The sequence below is a fragment of the Hemiscyllium ocellatum genome, chromosome 20 (genome assembly GCF_020745735.1).
Source record: "Hemiscyllium ocellatum isolate sHemOce1 chromosome 20, sHemOce1.pat.X.cur, whole genome shotgun sequence".
Taxonomy (NCBI): Eukaryota; Metazoa; Chordata; class Chondrichthyes; order Orectolobiformes; family Hemiscylliidae; genus Hemiscyllium; species Hemiscyllium ocellatum.
Window position 1 is genome coordinate 7804706 of NC_083420.1, and position 20689 is coordinate 7825394.

Sequence of the window (20689 nt, forward strand, 5' to 3'; positions counted from 1 at the left end):
TGGGCACCCTGAGATTCCTGTTGGCAACGATCTGTCCCATTACCTCTACTTTGGGAAAGAATCAGGGGAATAGACAAAGTTCAGGCTGTGCTGCAGCTGGAGCTCGGACCTGGGATATAATGTGGACTTAAAACTGTTGTTCCTGGTTTTACGTTGATGCTGTTTCTGGGAAGAACCCAGTCAATGTACTTTTCCAGCACCACTCTAATCTTGAGTCCAATCTCCAAGATCTGCAGTCCTCATGTTCGCCAGTGATAAACCTGGTAAGTTTATGCATTTTGGAATTGACTCTATTATGCAACATGGATATTAGTGAATGGAGCTTTCTATTGCTGCTAATTGTGTACCACATTGATATTCTAACCTCCCACCCCAATTATCCAGTTATTTTGACTGACTACAGTTTCTGGCTGATTCCCATGCTGTGTTCTAACAATAGGCATGGCATCTTTTTGTTTATTTTAGATAGTTTGAAATATCTAATTCACCTGCTGGTCACAACTCTCTTTCTCTTTCTTTGTCTGTCTGTCTCTCTCTCTCACTCTCACTCGCTTTCTCTCACTCTCACTCGCTTTCTCTCTCTCTCACTTGCTTTCTCTCTCTCTCACACTCGCTCCCTCTCTCTCTCTCTCGCTCCCTCTCTCGCTCCCCCTCTCTCGCTCTTGTCACACTGAAGATGGATCTGTGTTTGATCTGCATTTGTAACTTTCTTGTCTTGCAACAGGATGATACCTTGGAGTCTGGCCAGTCGTCTGCTGCTGCCACCCCAAGTACCACAGGGACCAACTCCAACACCCCAACGTCATCCGTCCCTTCTGCAGCTGTCACTCCGCTAAATGAAGTAATTAATCCAATCTACAACGGGGACGGAAAAGTCAAGAACCAGCGAAAGCGGGCGAAAGGTAATAGCAGAAACATGGAAGTCCAGGTCAACCAGGAGATGAGGAACGTCAGCATAGGTGAGAATACTCCTGCTCCCTCATTTATCTGTGCTCACTGAATTGAGGATTGCCAGTGTTGAGCACAGGAACATTTTCCAGTGTGAAACCCAGTTGTCGTGCCCAGGACTGCAAGTTCAGGGTGGGCTGATGTTGGTTATAGCTTCAGCCATCTTCTTCTGCTTTGTTAGACCACCATCTGATAATTGCTCCCTGACACCCATTGTAATCCTACTACTAAGTTTGCATATGCAGATCTTGGTATTTGAATGCATATGCCATCTATTTAAATCCACTGGTTAAATTAGGTTGCTACTTGGGTTTTACTCTTGAACGTTTGTGATAACTCTCAGTACAGAATACTTTTCTGTCACTTGGATGATCACCTTGCAGTTTGTAGTTATACTCCAGGATGTTGTTTTTTTTTTACATTGTGACACTCCTTGCTGTAATTCTGACATTCTTAAAAATTGATGGAGCTGAGCTTCACATCACCTCTGAGCTTAAACTCTTATTTATATTGCAATCTGATAAATTAGAAATTTTGTGGTGTAAAAATTAATTTTATTAGTGGGTGAACATTCAATGGAATGGGATTCAAATTTGTTTGGAGTGCGATATCACTGACTCCAGATTGTCCATGCATTATGCACCTCACCTGATTTTTGCTTTTCATTGAAACCAATGTCCCAAAGTGTTTCTGTGATAACTATGGGCGACAGCACAATTAACCCTGATTAATATAAATGGATTCCAGGTACTAGAATGTGAAATGAATGTATTCACTGTCACTTACTAATAATCTTGAATACTGTAACACTCTGCTATATTACTCACTGTGTGATATACCACTTCTTTCAATATACTACCCAGAAGCACCATTGTCAGTAAGTAACCCTTCAATCCACCACTCTCTGATCTCCCAAGACTGGCTTAGTTCAGGTTTACTTGCACAGAACATTGAGATTCAGTAGTTTCACGATGTATCTGACCATGAAATTAATTGTACCCTTGAAATCATTTGCAGGAATGGGAAGTAGTGACGAGTTGTCGGATCTTCAGGAGATTATTGATTCAACACCGGAACTTGATATGTGTCACGATTCTCGCTTTGAAGGACGTGGAGGCAACAGGTAGATTTGCGGCTGAACACATTCAGTCAAGGGCAGTGTGATTTGAGTGAGGAGCGTATTCTGATAATGGGGTCAGGTTTCCTGTCCCTCACCATGTGCGAAAGCGAGGAACAATATGATGGAAACCGATTATATTTGGCCTTGACAGTGATTGTCCTCCAGGGTTTCTGGGATTTTCTCTGGGAAATGTTATAGTGCCCATCCTTGTTGCTATGGTAACGAGTAAGCATAGCATGTTTCCATCCTCCAGGTGTGCGGAGTGTTTCTTAAATGGTCAGAGGTTGGAAAGTGGAGGTTTACAAAGGGACTTTGTGGCAATTCACTGAAGGCTAACGTGTAGGTGCAGCAAACTATAGGGTGGGCTAATGGGATGTTAGTCTTTATTGCAACAGGAATTGAGTACAGGAGTAGTGAAGATATGCTTCAGGAGCTTGATTAGACTGCACTGGAGTGTACTGCATGCAGTTCTGGTCTCCTCCTCTCAGGACAGAGATTATTACCAGAGAGGGGGGTGCAGTGAAGGTTCACCAGACTTGTTCCTTGGCCTGACCAGGAAGTTAGTTTGAGCAAACTGGACCTGTATTCTCTATAATTTTGAAGAATGGGAGGAGACCTCATTGAAACCTACAAAATACCTAAAGGGATCGAGAGGTTAGATGCAGGAATTTCCCCCGGCTGGGTAGTCTGGAACCGGGGGCATGGCTTTGAAATGAAGAGAAAGCCACTCTAATGAGTTGGGTTGGATTTCTCTTTCAATCGGAGGGAATCTTAGGAATTATCTATCCCAAAGGGTTGTGCAAGCTCAGACTTTGAGTATGGTTAAGGTAGAGCTTGATAGATTTCTAGATATCAATGAAGGAGAGAAATATGGAGAATTAGATAATCAGCCAGGATCATTTTGAATAACAGAACAAGCATCATGGGCTTAATGGCCTACTCCTCCTATGTTCCAGGCTAACATTTTGAGCCTAGATGACTCTTCTTCAGACCTGAAGTGAAGTGCAGAGGGACAGCATTTATGCTTTAGTTCGGGGTTGGGAGGGAATGGGTGTAGGGTGTTGGCGGAGAAAAAGCTTTAGTAGTTTACATTAAGTGATTGGAAAACGAGAATGGCAGAACTATGATGTGTCTCCTGCCAGATATAAAAGGACAGTAAGTGGGATGCAGCACCCTATACCCACTACCCCCACCAACACCCCAAACTGTAGCATAAATGCTGTCTGTCCACACTTCACTTCAGCTCTGATGAAGAGTCATCTAGACCGAAAACATTAACTTGCTCTCTCTCCATGGATGCTGCCTGACCCGCTGTAATCTCCAGCATTTCTGGTTTTCAGTACCAATTGGCAGTAATTTGTTCCGACCTCCTATGTTCCATCCTGCCAATGAAATTCCTGGCGTAGATATCTGGGGCACTGTGCAAAGGCACCCAGAGAAGCTGACACTGGGCCTTGCGTCGGCCTTCCCAGAGGGTTTGCAGAGGCCTGGCAGCTGAGATCATGGTGGAGTGCTCATTAACATTCTGGTATCTCCAGATCTCCAAGTGTTGGGTTTGTCGTACTGCTGTCCAACAGCAGCTGAGCGACCCTGAAGCTGGTAATTGGAACATGGCTGCTATCTGTCCTCTCGGGGTGAAATGCTGCGTTTCTCTCTCGTTCGATAGAATTTGACTCTGGGCCCACACTAGGGATGTAACCGTGCCACGGTTTTGACTGTACCTACTTGTTTTGTGTGACGTTATCCTCATCTAAGTTGAGGGTAGCGAGTGACCATAGACCAATCCGAGTAGATAAAAGAGCTGAGGGTTGTCGGGGATCATGGCCACAGATATTGCTGTGTTACAGCTGGCACTGTGTGTCATTCCAACCCAGATAAGGGAATTACCTAAAAGCAAAATACTGTGGATGTTGGCGATACAAAACTGAAATAACTGCACAGGGTAATGTGGTGACAGGATACTTATCTCTTTGTATTTAGACGTGCATGGGCTCTGACAACCCAGCTCAGAGCCAGTCCCTAGAGAGAGGAGAATCCCCGTGACTCCTGTTTATATATTTCTTTAATATTTTATTGAACACTCAATCTATTTCTCCTCTAGGCTTTTTAAAAATGCAAATTAACCTATTTTCTCATCAACCCGTTCAGAGATGATGTGGTTAATTGGTGTGAGGCTGGAAAAACACAGCAGCTCAGACTGCCTTTTACTGACGAAGGGTTATGGCCTGAAATGTTGACTTTCCTGCTCCTTAGATGCTGTCTGACCTGCTATGCTTTTCCAGCCTCTCACCTATTGACTCTGACTTCCAGCATCTGCAGTCCTTCCTGCCTCCTGTTTGGAGATGTTATTACACACCTCTGGAGCAGGTGGGACTTGAACTCAGGTCTCCTGGTCCAGGGATAGGAACATTACCACTGCATCACACGAGGGCCCCCAGGCTCCTGTTTATATCTGTCAGCCAGGACTCCCTGATTGTACCAGGTTAGCCTCCCCCATCAGCGGATTTGTATTTAATGAGATCCACCTTCGTTCCCGTTACTACAGAAACAAAAATGTTGGAGGAACTCTGGTCTGACAGCATCTGTGGAGAGAGAAAAACAGAGTTCTTCAGAAGTGAAATAGCAGAGTTTAGATTTTTAGATTAGATTCCCTACAGTATGGAAGCAGGTCATTTGGCCCATCAAGTCCACACCGACCCTCCGAAGAGCAACCCACCCAGACTCATTTCCCTACCCTATATTTATCTATTGACTAATGCATCTAACACTATGGGCAATTTTGTATGGCCAATTTACCTGACCTGCACACCTTTGGATTGTGGGAGGAAACCGGAGCACCCGGAGGAAACCCAAGCAGACATGGGGAGACAGACAGTCACCTGAGGCAGGAATAGGACATGGATCCCTGGTGTTGTGAGACAGCAGTGCTAACCACTGAGCCACTGTTGCCCCTTTGTTGGGAGGAGAGGGCTTCTATGTGTATGCCCTTATCGTTTATTTTTCTGGGGAAATTTGGAGTGAAAATATAGAACACGGAACAGTACAGCACAGGAGTAGGCCCTTCGGCCCTCCATGTCTGTTTTGACTATGATGCCATCTAACTTAATCCCATCTACCTGCATGCAATCTGTGTTCCTTTCTTCCCTGCCTGTATAGTTTCTGTTTAGATGCCTCTTAAACATTACTATTGTATCTACTTCAAACCACCTTTCCTGACAGCACATTTCAGGCACTCGCCACTGTGTGTTTTATATAAGAAAAAAGCACTTGCCTTGCACATCTCCTTTAGACTTGCCCCCTCTCTCCCCTTAACCTGCCTTCCCTAGTTTTTGACATTTCCAACCAGGAAGAAAGACTCGGATTATCCAGTGTATCCATGCCTGTCGTATTGCTATCAGCTAATAGCCATAATTGATCCAGTCTTGTTTCATACCTTCTATCGTTCCAGGAATCAGACTGTTTGTTTTTATTCAGCACAGCTTTGTGGACCAAGAGGAATTTCCTTGTTTTGGCCCACTAAGTATACCTACCTCCATCCCTGCAATCGCACAATATCTTATTCCCATTCAATGCACATTCAAAGCATTTAAAGAGACCATGCGACTAAATTAAACAGGAAACCAACAAAATCCAGCTTCCAGAGTTTTGCAGCTACGAACCTGCCATCTGTCTTCTCTCTGTCTCACTGTAATGGTCCAGACCATGAATGTTTCTGAGTTTGGTTATTACTTCAGCCATATTGGGTGGCCTTGACAATTTTTGCTGTAGTGTTGGCATTTTTCTTTTGCACAGAATTGTAAATATAGCATTCACTACCCTGTTGGCCAGAAGATTGATATTGTTAAAATGGAAATCCCTAATTCTGCCTCATCATACACACTGGGTTATGCTGTACTTAAATTAGAAAAGATTAGATTATCCTTATCTGGCTCCTTTAACAAATTTACAAAAATCTGGACCCTTTTTCTTTTTTATGTTAAGGCTGTTGTCTTTTTAATTGTTCCAGACTAAGGTATCATCTTTATATTTATTAGAATTGTCTGTCTTTTTTTTCTGCTCTGTATTTTGGGGGAGGTATGTGCTGTGGGGGGGGAGGATGGTCAGTCAGGGTTTTGTTTACCGTTGTTTGTTGCTTGTGATTGCACCTTGTTCTGTTGTCATTTTCTTTGGAGAAAAATCAATTAAAAATTAAACAAAAAAGGAATTGAATATAAACAAGTAATTTATAATTTAGATGACACTTTCTCCCATTTGAATCTTGCCCAGAAACGTAATGTTTACCTTGGTAATGGCGGCTGTAACACAATAAGTTGGGTTACCTTGGTGATGCTTGGCTCACAAGACTCTGTGTCGGGTGTGTAAGTCTGCTGTGTAATTTATGCACTAATCTGACTGTTGTAAATTGGATCATTCAGCCCCACGCAAGGAATCGTAAATAAGGCGTTTGGGATAAACACGGAATCACTGTACCATGAGCTTTCCACTGCTGGGTCAGAAGTCATTGGCGATGTGGACGAAGGGGCGGATCTTCTCGGTAAGTCAAGCATGTGCAAATCTGTTCGGCTTGAATTTGTAAACAGGGACAGATGCGAAAGAAAAACCGATTCCATTAGAATTCCCAAATGATTTTCAATGTGTTTGTTTGTCTTGAAGCCACGGTGAAGGTGTTCAATTTAGAAAATGCCGAATTCTTTGTCAGCGCAACAAACATTTTCTTTCCTTACTAAATGTGAAGGCGCATCGTCATTAATTGGTAGAATTTAAAACAAATTAAGTTCTTTCAAATTTCTGCAAAAAGAACAAATTATTTGTGTTTGTGGTACTTGGCATTTTTCATGCCATGTTCAAGAGAGCAAGAGAAATGTTTGCCCATTTCCCGAAGTTCATTAGGATGGTCTGATCTCTTCCAAAATTTTCTTTCTAGCTTTCAGGAATTACTTTGCCTCTGCTCTCTGTCTCAAATTTTGATACGGTCGCGTTTAGGGCACTCCCCACATGGGAGTTGATCGTAGACATTGACCCATTCTACAATGGAGTGGCACAGTGGTTAGCACTGCTGCCTCACAGCGCCAGGGACCTGGGTTCAATTCCCACCTCAGGCCACTGACTGTGTGGAGTTTGCACGTTCTCCCCGTGTCTGCGTGGGTTTCCTCCGGGTGCTCCGGTTTCCTCCCACAGTCCAAAGATGTGCGGGTCAGGTGAATTGGCCATGCTAAATTGCCCGTAGTGTTAGGTAAGGGGTATATGTAGGGGTATGGGTGGGTTGCGCTTCGGCGGGTCGGTGTGGACTTGTTGGGCCGAAGGGCCTGTTTCCACACTGTAAATAATCTAATCTACAATGCAGTAATAAGTGTCATTACCCTGCCTCAGTGAGTTTTGTCTAGTTGCTGAATCCTCATTTGCAGTCACTGAGTCAATATTGTTGAGCGGTCAGAATTTGATAGATTGAGCATATTTTAAAAGTTCTGCGACCTGTGTTGAGCACATGTTTACTTTATAATTTTAAGCGTTGTTTTTAAAAAAATCTATTTGGAGATTGTGAAAAGAAATGGTCAAGCTTGATATTGCTGAGTTTTACATTTAACCTTTTTATTTTTAGGGGCCTTTTACTATCTTTCATTATTAAAACCCTAAGTAATGACTTTAAAAAAAATCTACGTATAATATCCAGCAAACGACATGAGTTCTGCTTAAATGTAAAATGTCAATGTATGTAGATAAATATTTTTAAAGTTTTTTTTGCCTATTCATTCAGTGGCTGTTCCCATTGCACTCACTAATTGCAATAAGGATGGAGCATGTGACATTTCCTCATATCTTTGCTGATGCTATGTAGCAACCGACCAGCAGAAAACTCAAAAAAAAAGCATGTCTCGTCCATTGATTTACATTCTAATGGCACATCCACAATGAATAATTCACGATATGGGAAACTATGAACTGCGTTCCAGCATTTCATGGAACAACGTTTTGGTCCTTAAATCAGTTACCCATCTTCTCCTTTGTTTTATTGAAAGTTAAGAACCTCATTGATAAATAAATACCAAACTAAATTAAGTAAAAAATTTGATCCATTATTATTTTTCCTGATAATAGGTTTATGCACAGAATGCAGCATTACATATGTCTGCTTCCTGCCTCATAGAAACAATGACTGCAGATGCTGGAAACCAGATTCTGGATCAGTGGTGCTGGAAGAGCACAGCACATCAGGATGAAAGGCTTTTGCCCGAAACGTCGATTTTTTTTCACTGCTCGTTGGATGCTGCCTGAAATGCTGTGCTCTTCCAGCACCACTGATCCAGAATCCTGCCTAATAACCCAGAGTCCCAGCAGTCTCACTTTATAAGTGCTTTGGGTACTTACTCAAATAATCTTCATTATGTATCTATTTGAACAATACAAGTAACTTACTATTACTTTTGATTTGGAGGTTCTGTATTTGATAAGGGATCAACATGGAGCTGCAGTGTGGAGAGCATTTTGATCTTGATACAGGAAGCTGTGCACTTCCTTTCAAAATTCTTTCATCCACTTAACATGGAATTAGATGGAAGTCCAACAAAAATAGTGACTGACATATCATGATTGGACAAAAACAGTTTGGAGAAGACTGGCTGCTTGTTTCAACCATTAATTCCACCCACCCCCTCATCCCACATTATGCTTTCAGTTCATTTTTCCAGTGTCTGCAGTGCTTCCTCCACCTATTTTTCATGATTTAGAATAAATCCGCTTGGCAGTGGCCTGGGCATGTGTTCTCTGCCTCAGATTCACAGCTAATTACCGAACTGGAGTTAAGGGCGGCACGGCGGCACAGTGGTTAGCACTGCTGCCTCACAGCGCCTGAGACCTGGGTTCAATTCCCAACTCAGACGGCTGACTGTGTGGAGTTTGCACGTTCTCCCTTGTCTGTGTGGGTTTCCTCCGGGTGCTCCGGTTTCCTCCCACAGTCCAAAGACGTGCGGGGCGGGTGAATTGGCCATGCTAAATTGCCCGTATTGTTAGGTAAGGGATAAATGTAGGGGTATGGGTGGGTTGCGCTTCGGCGGGTCGGTGTGGACTTGTTGGGCCGAAGGGCCTGTTTCCATACTGTAAGTAATCTAATCTAATCTAAGGGCAGTCAGATCAAGTCTGTTGTACAAATGAACAACCTGCCTCCTTTGACTGACATCTTTGACTCCTGTGTTGACAATAGATTAGTAACCGTCGCCTTGCAGTCAGACCCCCTCCATCAAGATTGTGCTCAGGAAAACTGCTCTTTTGTCAGTAACATGTGAATGAAGATTTCAGCCCCTGTTGGCCTCTAGTAATTTGAGCATGCTTCATCAGAAATGTAAAGTTAAAATCCTTTCTTAATTGGCGACCAGCAAGTACAAATGACCTAAGGCTGCTCCTCCCCAGATGTGTTATTACAATGCTCACTCTGCTCTGATACCCAAATCTCGGCAGCTTAACACACAGTTCCTGTAAATCGCTTCCACCTTGCCACAAGGGGTTCCTGTCTGTTTGTAGGGGGAAGGAATGTCTGGGAATGTATCACTGGTGTAGGTTTGGAGGCAGAAATCTTTTACCGGACTAGAGTCAGCGTTTGTGGTTGGAGTTGTCCAAAACGTGCAATTTGGATTCTCAAAAGAAGGTTTTTAAGGTGCACCCAGAAACTTGCTTTCAGCTTCGAGCTCATTCTCCTTACCCCAAAACTAAAAGCTACATTGCTCACCAAATAGAAGCATTGACGCTGGCTAGATCCCAGATTGCATGTTGTCGTTACCTTTCAGCTCATCCAATAGCATGTGACTATCCCATGGATATGAACATTCAAAGGGGCACTGGTCATGTGAACTCGCTTCTCTGCTGAGTAACAATTAATGGGTTTCTGTGCAGTAAATGACTGTCAAAATGTAATTCCAGTTCTTGGGAAGGGTCCTCTCAACTCCACCACACCCTTTACAATAGAATTCTCCTGAAAATCAGACCACATTGTCCAACAATGTATCCTGATGTGTTTCTGCCCAAACTCTGCACTAATGTTCTCTGACCTGAGGCAAAATTGAGTGAATGCCTTGCTAAATGTGGTAGGGAAAGAATATTTCCGATCATGAATGGGTCTAATAATAGGGTGAAACTACCAAAGAGAACTTAGCCCCAAAACTGAGCATCCAGATTGGCTTAATGATTTGTCTCATTCTCTGTTAAAGGGATAGATCAATTGTTATTGTCAGAAAAGTGGGTCCCTTTAAGGGTGAAATGGAACAGCCGCAGAGTTTGATTGAGACCAGGTTACACTCACTAGACGTCTATTTTTAAAGATTTAGGGTCTTCCCTTGTTAGGAGGGGTGGACTGGGAACCGATCAAGAGGGAAAGGTGGAAACTGGAGTTGGTGTTAAATTTACAATAAAATCTTTGTTAAATTTTGCAAGTTTATTTTGACTTTTTTGCCTGGTTCAACATTTGGATATCAGTCTGTTAAACACCAGTGCTTAGGAAATGCAGTTTGTTGCATTTCCAGTTAGTCTGCGGGGACCTGGATACTATTTACAGCAAACATCATGTCCCTGTACAAAGCTACTCACATGCATTAACACCCTCCCTCTCTCTCAGCCAGTGGTGTTAATGCCAAACTTTGCCATCTGCTACCAGGTGCATTCAGTAATGGGTGGGTGATCCACTCGGAAGATTACTGCCTCAAAAGTGTATTTCAGGAACATCCTTGGGCTTTTCTCACTCTTTTGCTCAAACCTGGGAAGAATCCTGATAATTAGGCAAGGCTTTGCCAGTGGGAAGAGAAAAGCTGAAGGACTCTCCTTCCAGCCGATCACACCCCACCACAATGTACAATGTCATACAATGATGTTTTCACACGAGTAATAGTTACACAATGTATCACCATGTATGGATAAACTGCTATATTTACATTTAAGGAAACTGAGTAATATACAGTGAAGTCCTACATTAATACCATTATATAGTGCTCATTCTTAATCTCAGTCTCAGAGCAACACTCTGCCATGATAATGTTTTCATACAGTAATGCACTTGTACAATAAAACTAGTATAGCTTACTCAGTGCAGTTTGACCAGTGGCACTTACACAGCCATGTATTTGTACTCTCTCACTGTCCTACACAATACAGCCAACAGAGTGTGCCTTTGCCAGTGAAGTTCTGTAATGCCAGACTGCAAGACCGATATAATTTGTCTTGCTGCATGCAGGATATTGTGCTGAAAAGCTGACACTGCATTTCCTTCACAGAAAAGATTGATTAAATTTAGCAAACTCTGCCAAATTAATCATCTGTCTCACCAGTGAAAGTATTGCAGTAAGACGTTAACACTACTGCAGTATTCAACTCATTCTCACGATGCTGCCCCTTTTGGGTTTAATGAGGTGAGCTTAGAATGGCTCAATTATCTTAAACAACTGGTCAAAGTAACAATCCAGTCGGAACTCTGGTTTGTGTGGTGAGCTGTCCTTTCGGAACGGGGGCAAATGGCAACAAAGAACATGGAATAAGGAACAGCTGGCTCAGCTCGGCTCAGCTCGGCTCAGCTCAGCTCAGCACAGTGATGCTGTGTAGTGGCCCATTTCTACTCCAAGGCAGAATTTCCCCTGTCCTGCTGCGGTGCTGTAGAGCTGAATCCGTCTGCTCCGTCGTTCTTGCTACCAGGGCTGGAGACAATTTTAAAAAGAAAGAATCAAAATTGCTTTCTCTAGAGTATGAGGCTGGACAATGGCTTGGAAATGGTAGCAAAACAAAATTCTCTTTAATCGTACGCATCCTGACCAAAGTGAAAATCCACCAGTTTCGGAGCCGTTTTATAAATCCTGAGTCCATCAGTGGTTGTCCCATCACCATTGTAAGAATTACAAATAAGTGACCAGTTAACACCATTGGCAGTTTTGGTGTTGAATTTGTGCTGTAGAGACTCTAAGCCAGTGTGTTGCTAGAAATGTACTTGAGTTTTGATCTGCTCATGTCTTACACACTCATCACTGGGTCTGGCCTCTATTATTCCATTTCCACAGTCACTTGAAATGCCTGCCAGGATCACTGATGGGATTTTCTTTTGTGTTGTGACTTTATTTTTGGAACTTAAATTATTGATTGACTTTTTATTTGTTTTTTGCTTCCTTTTTATCCTCCCGGTCTGTGTCTGCTTGGCGCTGGACATCTCCATAGGAGAGTTTTCAGGTGTGTATCTCTCCTCTGATTGGTGTGTTTGTGTTGGTGCTGTACACATTGTCATTGCTCCCCCTCTCTTTCCCCCCTCCCACGACTGCTGTGTCCCCTCACTTCCACCTTTTGGCCAGTGCTTCCCATCTGGTTCGCTCAGCCTGCCCCTTAGTTGCACTATGGAGTGGAACACCTCCATTCCACCCCACCTCTGCATCCTGCAGCGACGAAACTTGCTCAGCTAAAGTTGCTCACTCGTGCACAACGTCTCCAGGGCTCTCCTCCATCAAACAGCTGTTTTCTGATTTAAATCCGCAGTTAGATTTGTTGGGTGGGGGAATGAAAGTGGTTGCAGTCTCTCACCTCCTTATGTTCTAGTAGTCAGGGGCGTTGGACTCCAATGCTACTGGCTTCAAGTTACACTCCCCACCCACTGAATCACCACTCGACCATGGCCACTCAACTCTTGTACTGAGTAGCACCTAGCGTCAATCTAAGGCTCAAAGGGAGGAAGCCCAGAAACCTGCACCACTCCATTCACTGGGCCATTCACAGTGCAGCATTGATGTTGGCCATTGCATAGAGTTCAATCAGATCTGCTGAATGTATTTAAAAATAAACATCCAGTAGTTTAGGTGAAGGGACAGAGGGCTATAAAATATTGGAGATCTCAATACCTGTCTACTATAAAGACAAAAGACAACATTTGAAAGTTCTCATTGCAAGGAGTGCCCTTTTGATTCTAACTGAGGTAGTGCTCGATACCTCCCTCCATGTCACCCTTCATGTTGATGATCCCCCCCCCCCACCCCTCAACATTACCTTTTGATATACGTGCTATGCCTTGCTCTGAATGCTTCGATCAAAAACAGCTCGAGTCGCTGAAAAACAGAATACTACAGACGCTGGACCTTGAAATAAAAGCTGGGGACTTCTATAAATTCCCAGCTTCCCTGGTAGCATCTGTGGAGAGGGAAATGGTTCGTGTTTCAGGCCTCTCAGCTAATGAAGGATCATTATCCTGAGACATTAACTTGGTTTCTATCTCCACAGTTAACTGCCCGGCACCTCCAGCACTTACTGCTTCTGTTTTAAGTTTTCCTCATTTTGAGTGAGATGCAATTACATATACGCTTATTGAAATGGAGGAGGGTTGGTGAGTGAGTGCTGAACTTGGGTTGGTGTCCTTGCATGGGATACTTGGTCTTGCAGAACTGTCCCACCCCTAATCCTCGCCCTCAATATTCAGGGGAAAAAAAATGATTTCTCATTTTTAACTTAATCTTGAACAGAGAGGGTACACATCCTCAGGGCTTGGGGACTATACCGGCACAGTCATTCTGCAATGACTCCAGACGGTGCTGGAAAACCAGAGAAGGCTTCCACCTTTCAAAGAGTCCTGATGCTTTTAGCAATCCAGATGGGCCTTTGTGCGTTTCTGACCTGAGAAATCAGCGTCAAGCTGATGTTCCCTTAAATTTGAGAGGCTTTGTCTCTGAGATTGTCACCTCCCACCAATGGCTGGAGCTGCCCCTGACGTCACTGAGAGGGTGATGTAACCATCTTCCTGCTGCCAAACCTTGACAAAGTTACAGTAGGGGGAACACCTTGGAGTAAATCCAAGTTACACACGCTGAACATTCCTGGGACTCTGTCTGTCTCTGGCACTCACTCTCAGTCGTGCATCTCGGATTATGTCCAGAGTGAAATGAGTCTGCACTGTGGGCAAAGAGCAGACTCCCTGGCATGTCTTCCACAGCACTCGGCTTCCTTTCCCCCTGTGACAGTTGGGTGCAGAGTTGGCCTGCCAGAAACGTGTGTCTGCTTCACCCAAGAACAATCTGGCCCAGCCCCCCCCCCCCACGCCCCACCCACCACCCCCTCCAGGCCCTTGTGACCCTCTGTGCATGGAGCAGTCAGTAATCCTGGAAGGGTAGTGGTGCATTCACCTCATGAGATGTATCACAGCGCAGAGGAGCAGTGGAAAGTTTATCAGCAGTCAGATCAATGTGAAGGCTGACAAACTGTGAACTGGTGCATAATGGCTTTTCTCTCTCTTTTCTGCTCGCTTACTCCCGCCCATATCGGACTGCCCTCTTAGTTCGTGATGATTTCTTCGGTAAGGTTCCTGCCACCATTTCTCCTTCTTCCTTCATACATCTTCATACACTTTTTTGGAGTTTTTTTTTCCCTTTTTGCTTTTGTAGTGTAGTGAAAGGCTGGGAAATGGTGGCTGCTTGCATTTTGATCTTTCCAGTTTGGTTGTGTCTTTGCGTTCCTAGTTTGTGATGTATCACTGCTGTTGGCTGACATTTCTGTTCACATGTTACTTTGATTCCCCAAATTTTCACTTAATTTTCAGGCAGACTAAGAACCATCCACCACAGAGTGTTCTTTCCCTGAATGTTTCAAAATTGTGTGTCTTTGAAGGAGATGGTTGAATTGACAATATGTGCTTTAATTTTGATTGAAATCTAATGCGTGTTACTCCAGAGCAGTTAGTTTGAATCGGTTTTTGACAGAGTGATCATTGAAAGAAGTTATGCTGGTTATTGTTAAATTGAATTGTAATTATACTTAAGTTTGTTCTGATTGTAAATATTCTGAATCCAGTAAATCACTGGTTTAACGATCTGTAACACTGCCTCTGACTGCTCAGTCAGTTCTCCTAAGAATAACTTTCATTTCAAGCTGAGAGATTTAATTTTTTTTTTAAAAAAGGATTAGGAAAGTTTTTCTCATTTTCGCGCATGCACCTGAATGTTATACCAAGTGCATTTTCAGTTTCTAAATCAAGAATTGTGTAGAATCTAATACTAAACCTGTTGCCTTGCCAACCACTAGTGCTCACTTTGCCTGCATTTATCAAATGTTATGAATGAGATTAAAGCTGGGAAACACTTCTTTAATGAAACTGTCTGGCTTAGGTTGTCACTACAGTTAGCAAATGATGGAATTAATTCTTCAGGTGGCTTGATGTTGAAAATTACGTTGGATACACACACTGATTTTAAAAAAGAGTGGTGATTTAGAATTCCTTAAGAGGATTTTTCTGAATTGGAGACAGTTAAAGGTTGTTGATAAGTTTTGATATTTGAATGTGAGACTTTTTCAGGTCATCCACAATGAAGTGTGCTGTGCCTCTGATCTCAATGTGAAACCACGAACATTGAGTGAAAAATGCAGTTGTCGTAAGGATTACTCATGAACTCATCACCTTGAACAAGTATTTAACTTTTTGGCATGAATTGACCCTTCAACACTAGCCCGTATAACGTGCAGACCAGCATATGATTGTGTGTGTGCAGGCAGCACTACGACTCGGTTATAGAACTGCTGTGACCAAGTGTGAAACTCGGCAGTATTGCTAAATAAAAAAACCGAAAGAACTGCGGATGCTGGAAATCGGAAGCAAAAACAGAAATGGCTGGAAAAGCTCAGCAGGTCTGTGAAGAAAAGTCAGAGTTAATGTTTTGGGTTCAGCAACTCTTCCTCCGAACGGTAACAGCTGTGATGCTGTTTTTGTGGCGCAATTAGAGCAGTCTTTGCTTTACCTGAGCAAAAGACATTTTACTCTTCAAGAAGTTGGGTTTGGAAATAATTTATTTTTTCTTTATTCATTCATGAGATGAGGGTGTTGCTGACTAGGCCAGCATTTATTACCCATCCCTAATTGCCCAGAGGGCAGTTAAGAATCAACCACATGGCTGTGGGTCTAGTATCACATGGTGGCAGTTTCCTTCCCTAATGGACATTAGTGAGCCAGATGGGTTTTTCCAACAATTGAGCATTAGACTCTTAATTCCCCATTTTCTGGAATTCCATGACTGAATTTGAGCCTGGGTCCTCGGAACATTGTCTGGGTCTCTAGATTAAAAGTTCAGTGATAATACCACTAGGTCATTGTCTCCCCCTATGTAAGCAAGTAGCATTTTTATTTGATTAATTATTGTCACATGTACTTAAGTACAGTGAAAAGTTTTGTTTTGCGTGCAGTGCAGGCAGGTCATACCATTCAAAGTGCATTCAGGTAATAGAATAGAGCAAGGAATATGAAGATAAGACCATAAGACATAGGAGTGGAAGTAAGGCCATTTGGCCCATCGAGTCCACTCTGTCATTTAATCATGGCTGATGGGCATTTCAACTCCACTTACCAGCAATCTCCCCATAGCCCTTAATTCCTGGTGACATCAAGAATTTATCAATCTCTGCCTTGAAGCCATTTAGTGTCCCGGCCTCCACTGCACTCTGCGGCAATGAATTCCACAGCCCACCACTCTTTGGCTGAAGAAATGTCTCCACATTTCTGTTCCGAATTTACCCCCTCTAATTCTAAGCCTGTGCCCAAGGATCCTAGTCTCCTCGCCTAATGGAAACAATTTTTTAACGTCCACCCTTTCCAAGTTTTATCTTGTAAGTTTCTATTAGATCTCTCCTTAATCTTCTAAACTCCAATGAATACAATCCCAGGATCCTCAGCCGTTCCTCGTATGATAGTCCTGCCATTCCAGGGATCATCCGTGTGAATCTCCGCTGGACACGTTCCAGTGCCAGTATGTCCCTCCTGAGGTGTGGGGCCCACAACAGGACACAGTACTCCAAATGGGGCATAACCAGAGTTTTGAAGGCTCAGTAGCACATTGCTGCTTTATATTCCAACTCTCTTGAGATAAATGACAACATTATATTCGCTTTCTTAATCACGGATTCAACCTGCATGTTTACCTTTAGAGAATCCTCGACTAGCACTCCCAGATCCCTTTGTACTTTGGCTTTACGAATTTTCTCACCGTTTAGAAAGTAGTCCATGCTTGTATTCTTTTTTCCAAAGTGCAAGACCTCACATTTGCTCACGTTGAATTCCATCAGCCATTTCCTGGACCACTCTCCCAAACTGTCTAGATCCTTCTGCAGCCTCCCCACTTCCTCAGTACTACCTGCCTGTCCACCTAACTTCGTATCATCGGCAAACTTCGCTAGAATGCCCCCAGTCCCTTCATCCAGATCATTAATATATAATGTGAACAGCTATGGCCCCAACACTGAACCCTGTGGGACACCGCTTGTCACCGGCTGCCATTCCAAAAAAGAATCTTTTATCCCAACCCTCTGCCTTCTGTCAGACAACCAATCTTCAATCCATACCAGTAGCTCACCTCGAACACCAAGAAAAGGTGCACGGAGAGAGAGATCAACAGTAAATTTGAAATTCGAGAGATCTATTCAGCATTCTAAAAACAGCGGGGAAGAAGCTGCTCTCAAATCTGTTGGTGCATGTGTTTAAGCTATTGTACTCTGCTCAACAGAAGCAGTTGGAAGAGATCATACTGGGGTGGGTTGCACTTTCTCTGTGGAGCTGAGAACCAGCAATTAATTTTGTATGTTCAGAATCAGATTTACAAGAAGATCGTGCGCTCCCGTCCAAGGTCACAAAGTGGCCGTACACATCTGAAAGGTTCTGACTTAGGTCCTGGTTCTGAGTTTGTTGATTTTTATTACAAAGAAGGTAAAATGGCCCCTGATTGGGTTTCAACGTGGAAATGACACACACATTGAATTTAACTTCGAAGTATAAACCTGCAAGAAAGATGATGCAGTGATGGTGTCTGTACCTCCTGAGTTAGGAGGTCTGAGTTCAAATCCCACCTGCTCCAGAGACAGGTAATAACTTGCCTGAACAGTTTGATTAGGAGATAATTATCATTTTTAGGGACATTTAAGCGACTCTTGGATAAGCACATGGAGGATAGTTCAATTAAGGCTATGTAGTTTAGTCTGATCTTAGAATAGGATAAAAGGCTGGCATGACATTGAGGGTCGAAGGACCTCTGCTCTGCTATACTGTTCTATATTCTAAAACACAGCAAGGGAAAGTAGAACCGGGGCACTGATATTAAAAATCTTGTGGTGTGCTTTTGAATGAGAGCATTCAGTATTTTGGACTGCAGTTAGCTGTTAATTCTCATACCTGGGACACCTTCTCCCATGTATAAATCCCCCCCCCCCCCAGCATACATACATACACACGCACACGGGTACACACATGACCTTGTTATCACATGGTCAGCTATTACACACAAAGTATGGCTATTTAACCTCTTAGACTGATCATTGTCTTTTGTCTGTCCAACTGCTCTTCTCTCTCTTTGGCCTCAATCCCCACTTATTGTTTACTCCTTACCCCCTCCCACGTCCATACCCTCTTCATAAAAAACAACTTTTTCATAGCTATCAGCAATTCTGAAGAAGGGTCACTCAACCAAAAATGTTAACCCTGACTTCTCTCCATAGATGGTGCCAGACCTGCTGAGATTTTTCAGCAATTTCTGTTTTACTCTCATGCACATGTATGTTGTAAACATTACATTTTAAGGATTGATGTAATTTTTTTGACCGACAGAGGAAATGTTATGACTACGACACTTACAATTTACAGTTCCAGTCGACTTCAGTTTTACTCATCAAATTGATAAGTTAAAAACCGAAAGAACTGCGGACACTGTAAATCAGAAACAAAAGCAGAAGTTGATGGAAAAGCTCAGCAGGTCTGGCAGCATCTGTGAAGAGAAGTCAGAGTTGATGGTGCAGGTCTGGTGACCCTTCCTCAGCACAAATAATGCTGATAAGTTATGTTGTTAGCTTATAAGAACATTTCCCGCAGTATATCTGATGAAAGCATTTACGTTCTCACTTGGACACAATTGCCAGATCCCATAAGAGCATAATAAGTAGGAACAGACCATTCGGCCCCTTGAGCCCACTCCACCATTCAATAGAACCATGGCTGATCCGACATTCCTCGCATTCACTTTCCTGTCCTTTCCCCGTACACACGATTCCCTCCTGACCAAGAATCTATCTATCTCAACCTTGAATATACCTTGAATGTACACCCACAGCTCTCCATGGAAAGGAGTTCCAAAGACAGACAATCTTCTGAGAGAAGAAATTCCTCCACATTTCAGTCTTAAATTGGTGCCCCTTTATTCTGAGACTGTGCCCTCTGGTTCTCGTCTTTCCCATGAGGGGAAACATCCTCTCAGCATTTACCCTGTCAACAATCCCATATGTTTGAACGAAATCACGTCTTAATCACATTCTTCTTGGTTTACTTGTAGGTTAGATCAGATTACAGATTTACTTCCCTAAAAAATTCTATTGAAACTGTTGGGCTTTTATAACAATCAATGGTAATGTCATTCTGAACATTTTTGAGACTTGCCTTCAATTCCAGGTTTTAATTGAATTTAAATTCCACCAGCTACCATGATGGGCTTGTAACACACCCTGAGTCTATTAACCTTGCCGACTTGGTTCTGAAGCACTGATCACAGTGTCACCATTTCCCACCAAGTAATCCTCTCAACAAATCCAAGATGGAGGACAGGAAAAATTGATGGCTGTTATAGCTGCTCCTTTTTTGAGGTGTTTGAGGTGATTTCCTCGAATTCTAGGAGTAGCAATTAGTGTTTTATATGCTGTTGCATTGTTTTGGAAATTTGGAGAAAAAAAAGGTCAAAACAATATCAATTTTAAAAGGGAGAAGAACGGACGAAGGAAGCACGTGGTGAGGTCAGTGCAGGAGAGAGAGAGAAACCCACACTGCAACTGACAGCTGTAACTGCCTTTGTTGTTGAATTCATGTATCGCTGGACATCGGAGTGCATCTGGGAAAATTAAAAAACAGTGAAATTCACAACTGACCTTAGATGAACCTGTTGGGGGACATCATAGCACAGAGACAGATAAGTGGATGTTTTAAGAATGGCCTTAAAATAAGTCTGCAGTAGTGAGTAGAGTGGGTTCTTTCATGATTGTTTTATTGAGCTATGTCTCTTGATTAAACTTAAAATATAAACCATAAGTATTAATTTAACCTGGAGCAGTGTTCTGTAGAGGAATAAGACAGTGCTATTTTCTGGGTGTGTAGATTGAAAGCAACAAAAATGGTCCTTAGTAGTGATTTGCTGCTCTTGTTGAATATGCGAGTTTTGCGAGAGTTTACGGGTTACTGAGGATTATATCTGCAATAAATGCTGTTGGTTGCGAATCTTATTGGATCGAATGGATCGGTTGGAGAGGCAATGAGGGATTTACAAGAGCAAGGGGATGTGATGGATGGCAGTTATAGGAAGGGGGTAAATCCTCCGTTACAATCACACAGATGGGTTAACTCCATAAAAGGTAAGAGAGGTAGACAGGTAACATAGGCGTTTTCTGTGGCGATCCCCATTTCAAACAGGGGTGTGCTGTTTTGGAAAATGTAGGGGGTGATGGATTCTCAGGGGAATGCAGCACGAACAGCCACGTTTCTGATATTGAGGCTGGCTCTAATGTAATGAGGGGTACGTCGGGTTCCAAGCAATTAATCGTGTTAGGGGACTCTCTAGTCCGAGGTACAGACAGACATGTCTGTGGCCAGCCGTGAAAAATCAGAATGAT

At 43.0% G+C, this 20689-nt stretch overlaps 1 protein-coding gene across 6 annotated transcripts in view; it reads left to right on the forward strand.

The window, feature by feature from the left end:
* mapk8ip3 (mitogen-activated protein kinase 8 interacting protein 3) overlaps positions 1-20689 on the forward strand; it is a 212491-nt gene that overhangs the window by 89246 nt on the left and 102556 nt on the right. For 5 of the 6 annotated variants that reach the window (XM_060840465.1, XM_060840468.1, XM_060840466.1 and 2 more), the window contains 3 exons: positions 725-959; positions 1966-2071; positions 6484-6602. In XM_060840465.1, the coding sequence (XP_060696448.1) occupies positions 725-959; positions 1966-2071; positions 6484-6602 (460 nt within the window). The remainder of the gene's footprint in view (positions 1-724; positions 960-1965; positions 2072-6483; positions 6603-20689) is intronic. The other variant, XM_060840469.1, reaches the window with a different exon arrangement.